Raw genomic sequence first — 19,111 nt, 5'->3', positions numbered from 1 at the left:
GGGATTCTCTGATGTAGCTCCATGCCTGGCCCAGCCTTTCTGTCCCCACTGCCACCCCCCACCACACATTATGTTTAAATAAATGCATTTTCACTGCCAGGAGCCATCCATAAGGCTGGGGCTGGCCTCTTCCTAATGGGGGGTTTTAGCTTGGATGGACACATTTCTATTAGTGATGTCTGGTTCCTTTCTAGTGTGAGCTGCAAGCCCAGGAGTTAAATGTGTGCTTGCCATGGGTCTGTGCTGACCCAAAACAGCCTCCCTGGAAATGAGGAGTGGGAGATGGTGGGCAGGTTCTGAGGGGAGCAGGTGAGCTCACCTTCTGCCTCTCAGTTCCTGAGCTGATCCTTCACAGGCTGCTGGCACTTCACAAAGCCGTGCAGGTTTCCTGCACCTGAGGAACAAAGGGCTCTGCTCCTTTCCAAGGGAGAAGGGATCATTTGGCCATCAATGGCCATCAATGGAAGGAAGGCCAAGGGAAAGGATTGGTTGCTGCACAGTGTTGCTCCACTGGTGGAAATGCTGGTTTCTCACAGCACCCTGTCGACCTTACAGTGGCTGAACTGTCTGCAGGTGTTGGGCAATGAGGCTGGAGCTGTTGGTAATTGTTGAGAGCTGTTGCTTCACTCAGAATGAGCTGCTGAAGTGGGAGCTTGAGCTCTGGCTCTGTGCAGAGGGCCAGGCGTGGCTCTGATGCTGCAGGGTGTCAAAGTGCACTGAACCTGAGGATTTTCACTGGAATCCCTGGTCAGTGCCTCTGCTGGAAGTGGGTCTGAGTGCAGACCAGGCTCAGCAGCTCTCATTCTGGCTGTTGTGATGTGCCATGTCAGCTGGGTCATGTGTCCCACACAGTTCTATGTGTCCTGCCTTTATGGTGGTCCCTGCTTTTCCCTGCCCATTCTGGCATCTTGTACTTGAGCTCATGACCCTTTGACTTTGAGGAAAATCTACCCACTTTTCTTACAACAAATTAAAATCTGGCCCAAGAAGTTGAGTGCAGGAGCAGAAGCTCATGGTTTGGCTTGCTCTGCAGCCACTCCAGCAGTGGAGTCTGACCAGCTGTTCTCCTTGGGCTTTCTCAAAACCTGCCAGCATGGGCTGAGAGTGCCTTGCCCCAGCAATACACTGCTTTAATCTCCTCCAGCCTTGCCTCAGCCATTTATTTGTTTGTAAAAGCTGTTGTATTACTGGTGGTTGGGGTGCATAACAAGCAGGGTCCCTGCTCTGTTGGGAGTCCCACCATGCCAAACCCTGCCTGCTGGCAGAGGGGCTGCAGCAGTGCCTTCCTCACACTTCAGAAAAACATAAGCAGCTTCCTAACCCTGAGGCCTTGCCCAAAGGCTCTGGGTTGTTTGTGTTCCCTCTGTAAGCAGGAAATACCAATGAGGGTTGCAGGAATCCAGTGGTTGTGTGGATGTGTGCCTGACCTGCTGTGGTGGCCTCTGGGCAATGGACTCCAGGGAATCCTCCTCCAGCCCTCACTGCCCTCCTGACTCTGTCTCCAAGGCTTTGAGTGAAGAACACAAACATCTGGGGCCAGTGCTTTAAACTTCCTGGTGCCTTTGGGCCAAGCCACTCGTGTTTCATCTTGCTTTTTGTTTTTGGGTGTGTAAATACAGGGGGTCCAGCACCCTCTGCTCTGCACAAGCACCCTGAGCTCTCCTGGTGCTTCCTTGACCCATGTTAGTGAGACCAGAAACCAGCCCCAAAGGTTCATCATTTGAGCTGAAAGCATCACGTTGTTCTCCAGGCTTGGCCCTGCTTTATCCCCTTGCCTGGGGTGGTTTGGGGAGAAAAGTCACTACTGCAGCTGGGAAGAAAGAAATGGAAAAGCAAGAGGACAAATGTGGTCCTGTTTAAAGGTACTTTGGGGTTTTACTGCGACCTAAAGCATGTGCTTTATTCAGCAGTTTTCACCAGCAGGAAGTTTTATTTAAGGCCTTGCTGAATCATAGAGCAAGAGAAAACTGAGCACAAGAAATAGTTTAAATGGAGCAGATTTTGCTGTTTTCAGAGATTTCCTGATGTCCTCAATGTTCAGTCTTAGTTGTGTTAAGCAGATGTCATCAGGAGCATCTTCAGGTGCTACCTGGGTGATAGCCAGAGACCACAGGGTAAAAGTAACCTCCCTCTTTGATGTGAAGGGATTTTGGGGGAATTGAGGGAGAAAAGCAATCAAAAAGCAGCAGTGGTCAAACTGCCTCCAGACCTTTACTGGAGACCTGTATTTACAGCATTCTCCTGCCTGTGCTGCAATTGGGGTTTCTGTTTAGAAATCAGAAACAGCCCAAAGGCACAGAGAGTTCTGGGCTTTGTGTTCTGCTTTTCTCAGCACCCTCTTTCCATACCTCAGGAGAATTGTGTGGCCTTTCGGGCTGAGCTGAAGAGGAAGAGGAGGGAAGGGAGTGATGTCCTTTGCTGCAGTCCCCACATTTAAATATAAATAGTTCTCCTCTTGGATCCTTCCAGTCTGATCTTATGGGTGATTTGACCTTTCTTTGATAAAAGCTTTCTTTATTTGCAGGAATAAAAAGGCAAAGGGGAGGAGAGGACACAGCAGATGTTTTTTTAAAAAATATCTTTAGATCCTGGCAGTTGGTTTCTGCAGCACCCAGTGCTCCCTCCTGGGCTCCAGCTTTGCTCCCCCTCTGAGCTCCTTGAACAAACTTTGCATTTTGCTGTGAAGCATTGACCTGGAGATTTCTAAGGAAATGTTTTATCATGGGGACACCACGCTCCAGTGGGGACAGATGCCCCAGGCTCTGGTCCCCAGCCCTGCCCACTGCACCACTGACCCTGCTTTTCCTCATTTCATAACTTTAGCTGAAAGAAACATTTGTGTTAATTGCTGCTGGTTTTTCATGTGCTCACCCTCGAGCAGTTTGGGCTCAGCCTCCAAGCACAGCTCAGTTTAATGTGTAAAACCACGGGACGCTGGCACTGCCCAGGTTCCAGCCCAAGCAAAGGCAGCACAGGTGCACAGTTAGAACTGCTCTAGACTGCACACAAGGCTTTCTGGCACTAGTTCTAACCATTAATTGCCATGTTAAATCCAGCAATAAATTATTTGGGCAACCACACTGCAGGAGCCCACTGCCAGGAACAAACCAGAGCTGAGTGCTGCTCAGTCCCTTCATGCTCCAGGGCTGCAGGCTGGGTCAGGCAGGGCACTCCCACACTCCCTGAGTGGGGGTTTTGGTGTCTCACTGACCTTCTGCATGTGGTTTAAGCCACTGTTCCTGTGAACAATATTGTCAGTGCTGGAGGTGTGTATAGATCTGCATGTGTGTGTCCTCCTGGAGCACAGGATGGTGTGTGGTGTGCAGGATGCCTCAGGATAAGCCTCTCATCCTTTGCAAATTGGATTTTGTGGCTCACTTGCCTGTCCTCTTGGATAAAGTTTCCCCTTAGCTGCCTCTCCTGTAGCAGAGCTCGGGTTCTTCTCTAGACTGCAAAGCCTTTTATAATGCTCTGCAGATCAGGAGTCACTTGGAAGGGACAGGGACAGACTTTCCATTTCCCACTGAAGCATGCTGCAGAGTGAGCCTGCTGCTTCCTTCCCTTGTGGAGTTCCCTTGGTTTGCAGGAGATTCCCCTTGGTTTGGTTTGGTGCCTTTCCTGCTGGGTGGCTCTGAGGTGCTCCTGGCTGGCAGCCCCCCAGTGATGGCTCCTGTTTTAGGAAGCCTCTGGGCCATGGGAATCGTTGTGATTTCATACTGGGGAGGAAATGGATTCCTCAGAGAAGGCCAGCTTCAAACAGAGCCACAGCTGGCTGATTTTAAACCATTTCAGCTGGGGATCACAGGGTGCTGTGAGGTTTTACCCCCAAAGAAAACAAAACAGGAAAATGCACCACGTTAGCATAAATAGGATTTTCAAGGCTTGTAATAAGCCCCATGTAATTCCTAAAAGGATGGTGTGTAAAACAGGCCAGCACACACAGATGATGGAGAGCTGAGCAGCTCCAGTTTGCTTGTAAGAATGTGCTGGTTTGAGTTTCATGCCCATTTCTGGGGGAGGGTGGTGGCCCTGGTGAGGGACAGCAGTCACCACACTCCTTCCACAGCAAGCTCAGGAGCAGCACTGGCCTCTCACTTGTGCCATTCTGTGCTGATGTGAGCAGGACACCCTGCAGGGGCTGGGGAGGAGTAATCCTTGCCAGGGTTAATACTCAAATCTGTGCTGCTTGACTTAGGAGCAGGGGAGGGGAGTTAATGCTCTCAGAAGAGAGCACCTACTCTTGGGTGCAGACTGCCAGCAGCTGACAGATGGAAGTGATTTTGGGACAGTGAGAAGTCAGTGTGGAATCACAGTGGTGACCAAGAGCAGACTCTGCATCCCACAGCCTTTGACTTACACCCACCCCTTGTGACTCTTGCTGTGGAGAAGGACAATTTCCCAGAGCCACCAGAATTCTTCTGTGGGGTGGGAATTAGCAGTGGGTCGATGGTTTGCTGTCTCCTGTGGTTCAGTGTAATAGACACACTCTGAAGATGCTTTTTGGCAAGGCTGTGCATGGCTGAGGGATGTGAGCAGTGGAGCTCTGACTGGAGAGCAGGATTGAGGTGAAGCTGACCCCTGTGCTCTGTGTGCTGCCCCTGACCACAGTGTCACCCACCTTGGTGTGAGAGCTGTGCCAGCCCTGCCCCTGTTTGGTGTTTGCCTAAGAGTTCCCTGTCTGTTTTTTGTCTTGCAGCATCTGGAGGGGGCCAAACGTGAACTGTGTTGACAGCACTGGGTACACCCCGCTGCACCACGCTGCTCTGAACGGCCACAAGTGAGTCCTGTCCCAAAACTGGGGTCACAGGGGGTGGATTTGTGCTTCCCTGGCCACAAGTGAGTCCTGTCCCCAAACCTGGGGTGCCAGGGTGGATGCTTTGTGCTTCCCTTGTGTGGTTCATTCACCAGCTGAGGCTCTGGTGCAGCACTACTCCATCTTCAGGGGAAGTGGAGAATGTCAGAGCTTTGGCTGCTGGCTGTTACATCTCCAAACGCTGAGGTTTTCAAGCCCTTTTGTTTCTAAGCAATTTGGATGAGCTGTAACACGGTATGAAAGGAGCTCCCCTGGTGACAGTCCCTGCAGTCTTCCTGGTGCCCAGGGTGGTCTGGGCCTGCACCACTTTACAGTTTCCTCATGTGCTTATCACATTTTAAAGTAATTTTAGTGTGTAGATCTCGTGTTTCTCGTTGCTGCCTGAGATATTGAGAAATCAAATAGAGTTAAAATCTCTGTTCACCCTCGTTGTGCTGTGTTCAGCAGAGGCTTGTGGCTGACTTCAGCCCCTGTTCAGCTCCATTAGTATGGAGTTGATGTGGATCCTCCCTGAGCTCATCTCAGCATTATTTATTTCCTTTTTTTTCGTTTCCTTTGGCAGCATTTAATAGGAACACTTAAAAATCACATGTCAAGAGGCTCTCTGAAACACTCCTGCTCAGATTAACTTCTTGTTCAGTCCTTGCTGCAGAAGGGGGGCTGTGAAACAAGGACTCAGTGTCTCACTGCAGCTCCTGTCTCTTGCAGGGATGTTGTGGAGGTTCTGCTGAGGAACGACGCCCTCACCAACGTGGCAGACTGTAAGGGCTGTTACCCCCTGCACCTGGCAGCCTGGAAGGGAGATGCTGATATTGTGAAGCTCCTCATCCACCAGGGCCCTTCACACACCAAAGTGAATGAGCAGGTCTGCCTGATTTTCTCTAATGTATCATTGAATCACTTCCCTGGCATGGAGAGAGACTCCTGCAGCTGGCTCCTGACCCTTCCCAAACCAGTAGCAGTGGTTGTAAGGTCCTACTTGCTGGTGGGATAGGAGGGGCACTGCCTAAAGCAATACATTCAGCCTGAGTTAGTGGTAGGATGAAAAGATATTTAAGTTTCATAGCAGACACATAATTGTGAGAACTGCTCAACACTTAGGAAGTGGTCTCCTGCTTCTGGGCTTCTAAAACTAACCCACAGTTTTCCTTTCAGCTGCTGGATAGCTGAGCAGGTTTCTAGTTCTGCAGAGGATCCATTGGCTCCCTCCTTTGGGAACTAATCCAAGCAGCTTTGTTCAGTCTCTTTGGCCGTGCTCTCTTAGCTGCTCTCCTGGCTTGTCTCTGGCACTTGCTCCAGTTCACTAATTTGTAAGTTCTAAGATAATTTTAACAATACTTGCCCCCAGATAAATCCCTAGCCTAATCTTAAAGAATTATTTTTGCAATCAGGCAAGAAAAAAAGCCTCTTGGATTTGTTCCTTTTGTCAAGCTGACAGTTTTGGCCTGGGGTGCAGAGGGAGTGAGGGGTCCATGACAGCTGTGTCCACTGCAGAGGGCTGGCTCCTGTGGAACTGCCCATGGACATCAGAGGTATCTTAAATGCCAGGGAACTTCTGAAATGCTACTGCTGGAAGGCCCAAACATTCCTGTTGTTGCAGGGTTTTGTTTACAGGAACTGGTTTCATGGATGAGCCAGCTGAGTGCTGTCACTGAGCTGCCCCTCCCCAGCACAGAGTGACAGGCCCAGACCAGTGGCTAAAGCTGCAGTGGGCTGTGCTTGTCCTGTCCCTAAGGCAGGAACATCTGCTGACCCTGGGGATCAGCTCCTAAACCACTCAGGTGTTCTTTCAGGAGGAAAGGAATAAACAAAATAGGTTCACCAACCTGCCTTGGTGCCAGCAGGCTAAACCTGGATGTTCATTCCAGAGGTAATTCCCAGGTGGGTCAGACACCCCTGGCCTGAGTTCAGCTCACAGCCAGGGTGAGCAGCTCTGGAATCCCTTCTGTTGATTTGCTCCATGGTAGTTTTTCAGAAGCTGGGGAGCAAACTCCTTTCAGAGGCAGGTTTAGGAGTCCCAGTCCTCCTTTGTGGGGGCCCAAGTGCCACACTGGAGTTTCCCAGGATGGGTAAATCGATGCACCAGGCTGCCCCAGGGATAACTGCTGCTAAAACATCATGGAATGAAAAATCTGGTTGTAGTGCAACTCTGTCATTCCTCCACTGAGCAGGAATAAGGAGGAATGTGTGTTGTGATGTCTCTGGTGACAGTTCTCCCGTTTGGGGCTGTGTTAATCATGTCTCCAGGCACAGCTGCAGGCACTCAGTCTGATTACATGGGCTAGAGTGCAGGTTCCCCAGTCAATCCGACAAGAACTGAGTGAGAGCCCATAGTGTAAATGTTCTGCTCTGAGCAGGGCAGCTAGAGGGGTGATCTTTGCCAAGGCCCAGAGCTTAGTGTGATCCTTGCAGGTAATGTTTCATGAATGTCTGTTTGGTAGGAACCCTGTTAAATGAGAGCAGTCAGCTGAGGAGCCTGTGCTTGGAGCCTGGTCCAGGTGACAGCAACCCCAGCTGGAATGGCTTCTGACTGGAACAAGATGCTGTGTCCTGCCATTCCACCCCTTGGAGTCACCCATTGCTTTGTTGCTGTATCTCACCCATTTCATTATCACATTTTTTTTTCTTTTTCCTCTTCCTTTTTGTAGAATGCTCTTGAGATCAAAGAACTCAAAAAGTACGGCCCCTTTGACCCATATATCAATGCCAAGGTGTGTACTTTGCTGTCAGCATTTCACTGCATCATCACTCCAGGCTGCACTCGCGTGCTTCCAGGTGCAATAATACCTGTTCACTTTGCAGCTGCTTGGGGAAAAGGAAATTGGGACCATTGATTTACTGTGGGTTTCTCTCTTCAAAGCAGTTATAGAAACATAATTAAAGGAAAGCTTTTCCTTACTTTCCTGGGGGCTCCTTCCTTGCTTAGCCTTGTAGGACTCGCAGTGATGGTCAGTTTGCTTGATTGGGCTGGATGACTTCCCAAAGGTAATGTTACCTCAATTTAATGTTCTAGGTTTTGTTTCATGTGCTGGTGTTGCTGATAAATGCAAAGAGAAGGAATTTTTTTCCCCTGCTTAACCATGGTTGCATTTTCTCTGTGGGCTGTTTGGAGTGAATTTTGATGCCTTTTCTCCTACCAAATGCATAATGTTCTGTGTGTTGTTTGAATGCACAGTTAATTCCTGTGGTGGTGGTGGGGAGAAGGGAGGGCAGTGATGATCCTGCCTCCCTTCCCAAGTCCTCCATGTCCTGCTTATTACATCAGTCTCTCTTTTATGTTCAGTCTGTGGTGTTGTTTGACCCTCCAGCCCTGGTCTCCTGTTCCTGTTTTCTGGCCTGTTTTGCTCCTCTCTTCTTTTCAGTTGTTTTGAGCTACAAAAGACACAACATCAGCTTGTGCAATGAGCTGAGACTGAGCTGTTGAAGAAGCTTCCTATCCAGTATTGGGATGTTGAAGATCAAATTCCTGGTGGTGGTTTTTCAGACACCATTTTTCAATTTTATTTCTAGTGATTCTACAAGCCAGGGGTGGTAAACAATCTGTTACTCTGTCCTGAGACACCTCTGCCATGAGCCACCATGCCACAGCTGCTTATTTTGGATCCAGCCATCCATGGCAGAATTCTGTCTGTCAGAGTTTCCCTCTGCTTGGTCTGCAGGAGCTTAGGAACACACAGGCAGAGCTCCTGTGCTTGCTGGGAGTTAAGTCTGGTTCAGGGTCACTGAACACAAATGTGTTCTTGTAAAGCTCATCCAAATTGGGGATTTTTGCAAAAATACAAATAGGAATTTTATGCCTTTATGTATTCTGTGGAAACATCATAGTTGAGCAGTTCACTTGCCTGAAAGGAGCTTCCTAAAACATTGTCAGTTACCAAGCAAAACCTTACACACTCCAGTGTTGGGATGTTGAGTGAAGAAGGAATGTACAGAGGGAATATTCAATACTGGCAGTTTATTTAACCCTTCAGATCTTTGCAGGTCAGAAAACTTTCCCTTTTTCAAAGCCAGTCTCCCTGTGCTCAGTCAGAGCTGCGTGTTGGGAGCAGGGGGTGCAGAACAGACACAGCACTTGAAGGGGCTGTGGATTCTCCACAGGGCTGTGTGTGGTGAGTGCCATCACATCAGCAGGGCTTGGAACCCGTGCTGGAGCCCATAAGAAAGCAGAGCCATCCCTGCTCGTGCCCTGTTTGTGCTCTGCAGGCAGGCATTGCTCCCAGCTCCTCTCTTCCAGCTGAGAGCTGGGGGATGCAAGGATTCCTGCAGGAATGCAGCCCCTCAGCCCTCCTGAGTGCTTTATTTTTCTAAGTAGTTCTGAAATTTGAAGCCACGTGCCTTCTGGCAGCTGGAATGGAATTTTCCTTTTCCATCTCTGATACATCTGTAGGTCTGAGCACTCCTGCTCTGGTTTGTGCCTGGAGAGGTGAGGCAGGAAGGGAGCAAACTCCCTTGCCTGGAAGAACTGGAGTATTTTTGGCTGCTCAAACCTCTCCCAAAATGGAGGCAATAAAGACTCAGGCAATAGTGGGAGTTTCCACTGCACAATCTGGAATTGGGAGAGACTTGCTGTGATGATTCAAGGGAGTTTATTTGCCTGGTGATCTCTGGAGGAAAGTCTGGGGATTTTTTCTCAAGCACTGGAGCCCCAGTCTGCTTAGGGAAAATTGGACTGAATTGCAGGGAAGATGAGGGAAGTCTCCAACAATTATGTTTTTAAACAATGTTGTGTTCCCATTTCTGAGCCCTCAGGCAGATGCTTGGAACTGCTGCATGCTTTAAAGCCCCCTGAGGCTGGGAGAAAGGAGAGGGGGCAGTCCCAGGCAGGGAAATGCCCAGCAGCCAGGGCTGGCACGAGCAGCGTGTGCCCCCACAGCTCTGGGGCAGGGACCTGCTGCTCAGGGGGGCTGGGCTCTTTCCACAAAGCCTGGCAGAGAGGATCCCTCGTGCCACAGGGCAGGCTGAGAGCCTGGCCCAGCTGTCGTGGGCTCCCTGATCCCCGCACTCCCACTCCGTCAAATGGGAATAATGGGATTTGCCAGCCCTGTAAATGCCCGAGGGCAGCAGTGTGAGCTGACGGGCAGGTGCGAGCTCTGATGTTCTCTACTCTGTCCCCTCTCACTCCCTTTGTATATTTTTTGTGCAGATTTCTGTATCCTGCAGTACCCCTGTCCACGTGTCTGTGCCTCCCCCCAGGATGGAGCCTGTTTGCCTTGGCCCTTCTGTGCTGGCAGTGATGCTGTGCCCCCTGTGCCCCCTCCCCTGCACGTGCCTGGTTCTGCCCCTGCCCTGCCCTGCAAACTGCAGCTGCCAGAGCCTCTCCAGCTCCTGCTCCCTTTGCTTTGCCTGTGCTGAGAAGTGATGCAAAAGCCAGACACAAACACCTGGGGATTGACAGGACTGCTGAGGGTGACTGAGCACCTCAGCAGCATCCGAGTGCTCGAGCAGCCTCACGAGTTTGTGACATGGTGCAAAATACTGAGCAGTGTCCCGAGGCATGTGTGTGCTCTCACAGCAGGCAGGGATCAAATTCCCTTCTGCAGTGGTGCTGCTGCCTCCAGCAGGACAAGAACATTCTGTTTATTTTATTGGAAATTGTTAAAATGACAAACTCAACCACGAGTCTTTCAGTTGAAGTGTGGAACTGTTTGTGTTAAACTTTTTTGGGGTTATATTGTCAGATAGTTGTTTCTAAAGTGCTTAAACCAGAATCCCTTTGTGGATGACACACAGAAACTTGAGAGGAACTTAATTTGAGAAAAGGCTCTGTTAGATCTGGCCATGTTCCTATTTTGCACCTACACATGTGGGGTGTTGGAGTGCTCATTTTTGGGCTTTGCATTGCTGGTCCTTGGCCTGGCTGCTGCTGCATGCTCTGGTTTGGGTCTGGCTTCCAGCTGGGGGTGCTCCCTTGTCCCTGAGACATTGCTTCCCTCAGCTGACCTGAGCCTGGCTGGTTCCTGCAGTGGTGGAATTGCACGGTTCTCTGGTTCACAAACTGCATGGGGCTGGGTGCACCCTGTCTCTAAACAGCCAGAATTGCAGAGGTGGAATGACTTTATAACCAGGATAAGTAGGATTTGAAACAATTGAAGTTTAAATCTAAAATTATGATGATAATGAAGTTCCAGCAAATAGAATTCACACAACAGGTTCCCTGCCTTTTATTTTTGTGGCACCCTGAAGTGTGGGATGCTGCCAAGACACCAGACTGGTGTCAGCAGCATTTCTCAGGTGCCAGCAGCATTAATGGGAACCTGGACACAGCTGAACATCCCTTAAACTTTAGGATCCTGCCCCTGGTGCTTGGAAAGCAGGCTGGTCCATCTGTAGTCCCTCTTTCCCACAGCTGAAGTGCCTTGTTCTGGACATCCCTGAGGCTGTGGCAATGAGCTTGTGAGGGGACACTAAACACCCAGGGAGATGGTGACACATTGCTCAGGCTGCTTCAGACTGGGCTCTCTGCTTCCCCACTGCTTTTTTTTTGTCTCAATTTTGGATTGAAACACTGGAGCAGGGCGCTGCCCCAGGCCTGACGCGCTGCCCCTTGTGCCCCGCAGAACAACGACAACGAGACGGCGCTGCACTGCGCGGCCCAGCACGGCCACACCGAGGTGGTGAAGGTGCTGCTGGAGGAGCTCACCGACCCCACCATGCGCAACAACAAATTCGAGACCCCCCTGGACCTGGCGGCGCTCTACGGGAGGCTGGAAGTGGTCAAGATGCTCCTGAACGCCCACCCCAACCTGCTGAGCTGCAACACCAAGAAACACACTCCGCTGCACCTGGCAGCCAGGAACGGGCACAAGGCAGTGGTGCACGTGCTCCTGGATGCTGGCATGGACAGCAACTACCAGGTACCTGCTGTGGTGGTGGTCTCAGGATGAGGGAAGAGATTTGCAGGGGTCTCAGGATGAGGGAAGACACGAGAATGTTGACTCCATATTTATTATTTTATGATATATATGATATTAAAACTATACTAAAAGACTAGAAGAAAGGATTTCATCAGAAGGCTAGCTAAGAATAGAACAAGAATGATAACAAAATCTTGTGACTGACTGATTCAGTCCAAACAGCTGGATTGTGGTTGGCCATTAATTAGAAACAACCACATGAGGCCAATCACAGATGCACCTGTTGCATTCCACAGCAGCAGATAATCATTGTTTACATTTTGTTCCTGAGGCCTCTCAGCTTCTCAGGAGGAAAAATCCTAAGGAAAGGATTTTTCATAAAACATGTCTGTGACAATCTGGTGTGTCTGAGTGGGGCCAGGCTGGTTGCTGGGCATTGGAGAGCTCCAGCAACCCTCGTTGCAGAAGCTGAGGAGAGCTTTGTGTTGTGCTGGGCTGCTGGGGGGGCTGCCCGGAGGGGCTGGGGTGCTGTGCATGCCTCACGCCTGTGCAGAGCCCCAGACACAGAGAGGGACACAAACACCCCGTGGCCAAAGCTGTTCTGCCCTGCAGTGCTCTGAGCTCTTGATAGGCAAACGTGTCTCTTCCTATCAAGCCACTTGTGAATGTGCTGTTTTCACAGCAATGGCTTGTATGTGGGTCTTGTTTTTCCTTGTCAGGACACGACCTCTTGCTGAGCTGTAGGAGGCCCTTTCTTGGTCTCTCTGATGGAACCATCCCCATTTTTCCATCCCACATCCTCGGCATTGTAATAACATTGACAGTCTGTCCTCAGCCATAGGTAGTGCTGCCCACAGCTCGTGTACAAGGCCGTGTATTTATTGCTTCTGTAACCCTCTAAGCCATGCCCCCCTCACCATTCTCTGCTGTCTGGCTTCATGCTATGTTTCCATTTAATTTGCAGACTGAGAAAGGCAGTGCTTTGCACGAAGCTGCTTTGTTTGGCAAGACAGATGTGGTACAAATATTGCTGGCTGCAGGTGAGAGAATGTTCCCCCTTTGAAGCACTAATGTGGTGATCCCTTCGCCCAGAGCTTGAGGAAATCCCTTTCTATGCAGCAGGTTTCTCCATCCGGCTGTCAGAGCTCCTTGGAGCAGGATGTAGGAGAGGTTGGCTCTTGGAATTTGGCTTTAGATTTGTCTCTAGAGTGCCTTTTAGCTCCCCCCAGTGCTGATCACAAATGTGACTTGATGAAATACACAAACCTGCACATAGTTAGACAATATTCTTGCTTTTGCCCTCTGTACCCCTGTGGCCACAGGTATTGATGTGAACATAAAGGATAACAGAGGCCTGACTGCTCTGGACATTGTGAGGGAGCTTCCTTCCCAGAAAAGCCAGCACATAGCAGCTCTCATTGAAGGTGGGTAATGCAGCTCTGCCTCTGGGGAGGAGGGGAAAGCTTGGGGTGCTGATTCTGCCAAGGCAGGTACAGGATGTGCTTTTCTAGACCTGGAGAGTGCTGAAATCAAAGCAGTTTCAGGGTGTGCTGGAAGAACCAGTGCTGAAATGCTGGGGTGAGCTTCCCCAGACCGAATGTTTGGAGGAGGACTTGGGGGGATTTAGGAGGATTAGCCCTTTGCTGAGAGAGTGTGGCGTGACTTTTACAGTTTAAATGGGCTTAATTGAGCTTTGTTTAGCTCACTTTAGAAGTTAATTAAAATTAAGGATAGCCTAAATCTGCTTGCAGAATGCAAAGTAACAGCTTTAGAAATGGTTCTGGTGTAATTCCCCTTGACGTGTCTGTGTAGGCAAATCACTGTCCACAGATCTCACATCCTGCTCCTCGCCTCGTCGTCAGGCTTGGGCATGGAATTTGCAGATGAGATTTACAGAAAAGGCCTTGATTACTTGTGTTTTATAAAGGAGCTTGGTCCATTGTGTCTGTCCAAATTCGGGAATGAAATGTGACATCTTGGCTAAATTCATACCTTGTAATTACGCTGTCTGCATTTCCTCTCAGCTGTGGGGAGGATCAGAAGCATTTGGAGCTGGGCTGTGTTATTCATGCTGAGCATTTGGGAGCTTTGCAGGTTCAAAGCACTTCTCAGACTTTTAACTAAGCTGTGCCTGTGAGGCTGGAATGTTTGAGCTTTATTCTGAAACTGAAGACAAAGATGGGCTTTAAAACTGAAGGTGTTGCAGATAAAGGCTGTTAGTTTTCCCCAGGAGGGAGCTGCTCTTGGATGTTACATCAGCTGAATGTTTCTGGCTTTGCCTGTGGTTGGGGGCTGCAGCTGGAATTGGTTTCTCTTGTTATGACTCTGTTCAGTGATGGAGTTTGTGTCTACAACACGAATTTGCTCCGTGACTCTGTGTCCGTGCAGCAGCTTTGCAGCTTTCTGATTAAAGACTCTGAAAGTTCAAAGTACCATCCCTCCCCTTGTGCCTGTGATTAAAGAGGCTGCCTGCTTCTATTTTGGGATCTGAGCTGCAAGTTTTAATAATGTTATTTTTTTTTTGGACACTTAATAAGCTGACAGTTGGCCTTCCACCCACGAGGGAGGAAGCGCCATGTGCTGAAGGGGACAGAAAGCCAGATGGATGTGAGCTGACCCTGTCCCCCCAACCCCCTTGCAGATTACACCGTTGGGAAGAAAAGTGCCAAAGGTGTGGAGAAATCTGCTCCAGCCCCGCTCGCTGCAGCCACCGATCCCCCGGGCCGGACGTCTCAGGGTGGGCATCCCCAGCATTCCCCTCCCTGCCAGCGCCGAGCCAGGACGTCCAGGGACAATGCCATCTCCCTTTCCCCCTGCAGGTGATGTGGACAAAGCTGTGACAGAGCTGATCATGGATTTTGATGTGAACCCCGAGGAGGAGAGCCCCTATGAGGCTCTGTACAACGCCACGTCCTGCCACTCCCTGGACAGCCTGGCCAGCGGGAGATCGTCCGACCGCGACTCTGGGAACAAGGAGGCTGAGCCCAGCGGCCTCAAGGCAGCTGCAGTCAGGCCTGTATGTAGCTGTATGTGCTTGCCCCAGAGGCACAGGGGGCTGACCTGTTTTGCAGCAGGCTGCCCAAGCTTGAGGAAATGTTTAAATCCTTCCCTGACACTGATGAGAGCAGGCTGGTGTCTCTCCTTCCCTACCCTGCTCTCAGGGATTGCCTAAAAGCAGAGAAGCAGCCACTTCTTCATTTCACTTTGTGTTGCATCCTTCTGTTTTCTGGCAATGCGCTGTTGCCAGTGAAACTCGGTCTGTCAGGAGATTGCATTTTGCAGAAGGGCTGACTCCTTGTCCTGAAAAAGGTTCTGGAGACTTGTGTGGAGCATCTTCTCATGGCTCACTGCTTTACCACAGCTGAGGCTCTCAGGAAATTATCTGTAATAACCTCTTGGAAACTAGTTGGCAGTGGAAGGGGTTTTTTTTTTGTGTATTACTTGCAGAGCTCTGTAGAGGGTACTCCAGGCTTTACAAAGCAGCACAGAGCTCCTGGAACTGTCCCCAGAGAAGTCTTCCTCACCTTCTGTCAGCTGCATCTGCTGCCCTGGTAGCAATCAGCAGGAAGGCTGCTGTGGGGCAGATGGGACACGGGCCCTGCAGTGCTGGGTCAGCTTCAGGCTCTGTGTTCTGGTTGGTTTTCCAAAGCCTGCTCTGTGGAGGTGTTTTTGAACAAAAGGCAGAGCAGCAGTGAACAATTAAACTGCTGGGGGCACAGTAACCATGGTTTCCCCTCTGTGCAGAGAGGTGCAGCCTTTGGCTTGTGCTGAGAGCAATAGAATAGAAATGAGACAAAAGCTTTGGATGGGGGACATTTTGGGCAGATATCTCAGGTGTGCAGTACCAGGCTGTCCTGTTACTGATCAGATCTTGTCATTGTCCTGTGCTGATGGGGTCTGGTGTGAAATGAGCTCAGTTCTGTCACAAGTAAGGAAAGAGGAGAGCTGAACTGCAGTGAAAAGAGAGCAGGAAGAGGGACATGCTCCAGGAGCTGGCTGAGTGTGAGCAGTGCAGCTCTCTTGGCCATTAGATGGAGCTGTGGCTGGGCAGGAGGTGCCCCGGGAGCAGCTCCAGCTGCCCAGTTGCAATCCCGGGATATTGCAGGAGAACAGTGCAGCTTAGTTTCTTGATCCCTAGAGTTTTCCACTATAAAAGGTGCCCTGGCATAAGTTTCACTAAGCCACAAGCCCTTTCTTCTGATCAGCTCGTTGCTCATTGCCCTGTGTAATGCTGCGGAGATCAGGTTTGGGTTTAAGTGAGACCAGTGGAACAGGATCAGTGTCCTGAGGAAGAGGAGGAGGAAAGGCAGCAGCCATTGCCCAGCTCTTTGCTTTTAGGCTGAACTTCTCCACCAAGATTAATTTGAAGAGATCTTTGCTGCACCCACAGCAGTGGGGCCATAGGGCTGGGGGGCAGAAGGGATGAGCTGGGGGGCAGAAGGGATGAGCTGACAGTGTCTCTCTCACCTGCAGAGAGAACGTCCTCCCCCGCCAGCCAAGCCCCCGCCTGATGAAGAGGAGGAGCAGAATGTGGAGAAGAAGGCAAGCCACAGTGCTCCCTGTGAGGTACATGGGGCTTGCTCTGGGGTGTTTCATGGGAGAGTGGTTTAAACATCAGTTTAAATAGTTTGGGAGGAGCCAAGGGTGCTGTTACCTCCTGTGCTCGTTGGGCTGTGGATTGAAGCATTCCCTCACTCAGCACTGCTGCTGTCCCTTACCATGGGAACTTCCTTTGTCCGCTTCCTCCAGGGCACCTCAGAGTTGACCTTCAGCCTTACTTTCCTATTCTTGGCTGAGAATTCCCTTAGGAGGAGATTTTTCTGACCCACGTTGTGATGTGGACCATTGCCCTCTAGTAACGATCCCACCACAGGCATCTTCAGTTGGACTGAAGCACAGAGGGGCTGTGAGTTGCTGCTTCCTCTGAGCTCCCAGCTGTGGAGGAGCTGCTCAGGCTTGTGGGTCCCACTGACATGAGCAGGGATCAGGAGCTTGAATTCAGCTGAGGGTGTGGCCCAGCATGTGTTAAAGCTGCCTTCTGCAGGGGTCAGTGGTGTGAGCTGCTTTCTGATGGAACTCAAGCTCTCCCATTTCATTTTGTTGCTCACCTTATTCACCTGCTGTGAAGCTCAGATGTAAGGACTCCCCAGGAGACATGGCTGTGGGAAACCACAAGTGTGCCTTGGCACCTTGTGCTGACACCCAGGAAAACCTTCAAAGCAAATCCCAATCCTGTGGATTTCTGTGCTCTCCCAAAGGCAGTGGGCTGTGTGTGAAGCTCGTGGAGCGTGTGCCACCTCTGCTGTCAGAGCAGGCTCTGCTTCTGCAGGTGCTTTCTTTGGGTGTGCTGATCTGCTGGAGTTCTGCAAGGCATAAATGAGCTCTGTTTTCTGGAGAGTGTCAAATCCACGTGAGACACGGGTGAACATGGCCTGCTGTGGTAGAACTGACTGCAGAGAGGGAGTAAATCTGAGCTGTGTGTGTGCAGGGAAACTGGGATGTGACATTGTGGACTGATCAAATGCAGGGGGTGGTAACCAGTCCTGTGCCTGGCTCTGGCAGCAGGTCATGGAGTAATTGGGAAGCAGAACTTGTTTATGACAATCAACACGGAGAGGGAAACGTGCCCTGAGCATTCCTGCTGAGCTTTCTGGCCATGTTTAATTACCAAACACCTGCTGTGTTGTCCTGCCTTTAATGGCTTTGGAAGCACAATCCATTAAAGGGAATCTTGCTGGCAAAGGGCAGAGTGACTCGCTGGAGAGACCTTGATTTGTGACCAACTTCAGTGACAAAACTTACAGGCAGCATGTGGCTGCCTGGAAATGACCTTTTGGACATACTGATGAGGAGTTTGGGGCTGATCCTTTTACTTTGCTTGTTCCTCCTGGCCTGCTCTGCTTTTCTGACTCTTGCCCATCTTTTCTCACCTCTCCCTGGGCCAGGCAGGTGTGCACATGCTCCAGGAATGCTGTAAACATTCTCCTGCAGCATCCCAGTCTGCCACCCTCCAGCCCTGCTCTCCCATTGGAGCCAGGATTTAAAGTCATTGAGTATTCTGGGGTTGGGCCAAACTCCAGTTTTCCAAAGTAGTCTTTTTATTCCTTGCCAAGCTGGGGCTATCACTCAAAGCAGATGAGAGTAAACAAGAAACTTCACTTTCATCGCGGAAAAGCGTTGGTACAAACAGGCAAAGGAGCTGATTGTGTGGAGGTGCTTGAGTGGTGCCTTTCACTATCTGCAGAAACCTTCTGGGTTTGGAGCTGAGTAAGAGTCTGCACTGTCAAATTAAACTTCAGTTCCAGTTGTTTACTGCTTGTCTCCAGAAGGGAAGTGCAGATCAAGGACGAGGCGCCGCGTTGGCTCCACGAGCTTGGTCTGCAGCTCTGGGGAGGGAGAGGAGAGGAAGAGATGAGTTACCCTTTAAAAAGTCTTTCAAACTCCTCTGCTGTGGATTAATGAGCATCCTCATTATTCACAGCATCTTATTTTTGAGCTTTGCTAGCAATGAACATTTATATATGCAAGCAACATGGTGAAGAACTAAAAGCTGAATTGGAAGAAAGCTTTACTTGGTGGTGCTGCTCCTGGTCACAAAGCCCACAGGGCAAGCAGGGCTCTCCAGCAATGGTCTTTGTTTTGAGTGAATTTGAACCTGGAACACTGTTTAGAGCTTGGAAGGATGAGAGATGGAGATCAAGTGTCACCAGGCCTGTGAAAGTTCAAAGTAGAAGCTGGGAACTCTGTGCTGCTGGAGAGCTTCTGCCTTTGCTGCATTTAAAGAGGGCAGCACAGGAATCATCATCCACAGGAATGTCAGGAGAGCACAGGGCCTGGCTGAAGGTCCAGGCTGCTGCTGTGCTAACAGGCTGCTGCTGGGCAGGATTTTTACAAGATCACTGTCAAGAACCTCTCACCTGCTGTTCTGGTCTGACGGTTTTGTGCCACCATCTGGTCAGAATTTTTCCCTCATTTGCTCATTATGAGCTCCTTCACCTGGAAAGGAGCAGGTCTGCCTGGCAGCTCTTGCTCAAAGCTGGTAGAATAAATAAATATTTCCCATGCCAGACATGGCCCATTTCCTCCCATTGGGAAAGTCACATTAAAAGCCAGGTGGGTTCGTGCAGAGCAGCACATGGATGTCAGAATCCTCTGTGCTGCTGACTCTTGGGTGCCTCTCCAAGACTCCTGGCTGGGTTGCAGTCAGGCAGGCACCAGTTTGCCCTTGGAACAGCTCTGGTGCTCTCATTTTGGGGAGAAGCAGGAGCTGTGCTCTGCTGGTGAGGCAGTGGCAGGTCCAGGGGTGTGAGCAGTAGGAGCCCTCCCTGGGGGCACATTTTGTTCAGATCTGCTGTTCCCTGTCCTGGCAGCAGGTAGGGATTGTTTGCTTTCTGCCTTGGGTTTGTCCCACTGTGGTTGGGGACAGTCACACATGGTTTGGTCT

General features: G+C 50.4%; 1 protein-coding gene across 7 annotated transcripts in view; it reads left to right on the top strand.

The window, feature by feature from the left end:
- Positions 1–19,111, top strand: part of ANKS1A (ankyrin repeat and sterile alpha motif domain containing 1A) — a 73,918-nt gene that overhangs the window by 11,392 nt on the left and 43,415 nt on the right. For 4 of the 7 annotated variants that reach the window (XM_064733146.1, XM_064733145.1, XM_064733144.1 and 1 more), the window contains exons 2-10: positions 4,697–4,777; positions 5,522–5,678; positions 7,462–7,524; positions 11,371–11,667; positions 12,632–12,707; positions 12,990–13,091; positions 14,309–14,404; positions 14,487–14,683; positions 16,141–16,233. In XM_064733146.1, coding sequence (XP_064589216.1) covers positions 4,697–4,777; positions 5,522–5,678; positions 7,462–7,524; positions 11,371–11,667; positions 12,632–12,707; positions 12,990–13,091; positions 14,309–14,404; positions 14,487–14,683; positions 16,141–16,233 — 1,162 coding nt within the window. Of the gene's footprint in view, positions 1–4,696; positions 4,778–5,521; positions 5,679–7,461; positions 7,525–7,749; positions 7,799–11,370; positions 11,668–12,631; positions 12,708–12,989; positions 13,092–14,308; positions 14,405–14,486; positions 14,684–16,140; positions 16,234–19,111 lie in introns of those variants that run through there. The other 3 variants (XM_064733147.1, XM_064733150.1, XM_064733148.1) reach the window with 2 other exon arrangements.

Source organism: Zonotrichia leucophrys, chromosome 26 (assembly GCF_028769735.1).
Source record: "Zonotrichia leucophrys gambelii isolate GWCS_2022_RI chromosome 26, RI_Zleu_2.0, whole genome shotgun sequence".
Lineage (NCBI taxonomy): Eukaryota > Metazoa > Chordata > Aves > Passeriformes > Passerellidae > Zonotrichia > Zonotrichia leucophrys.
The sequence above is the reverse complement of the archived record's forward strand: the minus strand, read 5'-3'. Positions and strand labels throughout refer to the sequence as shown.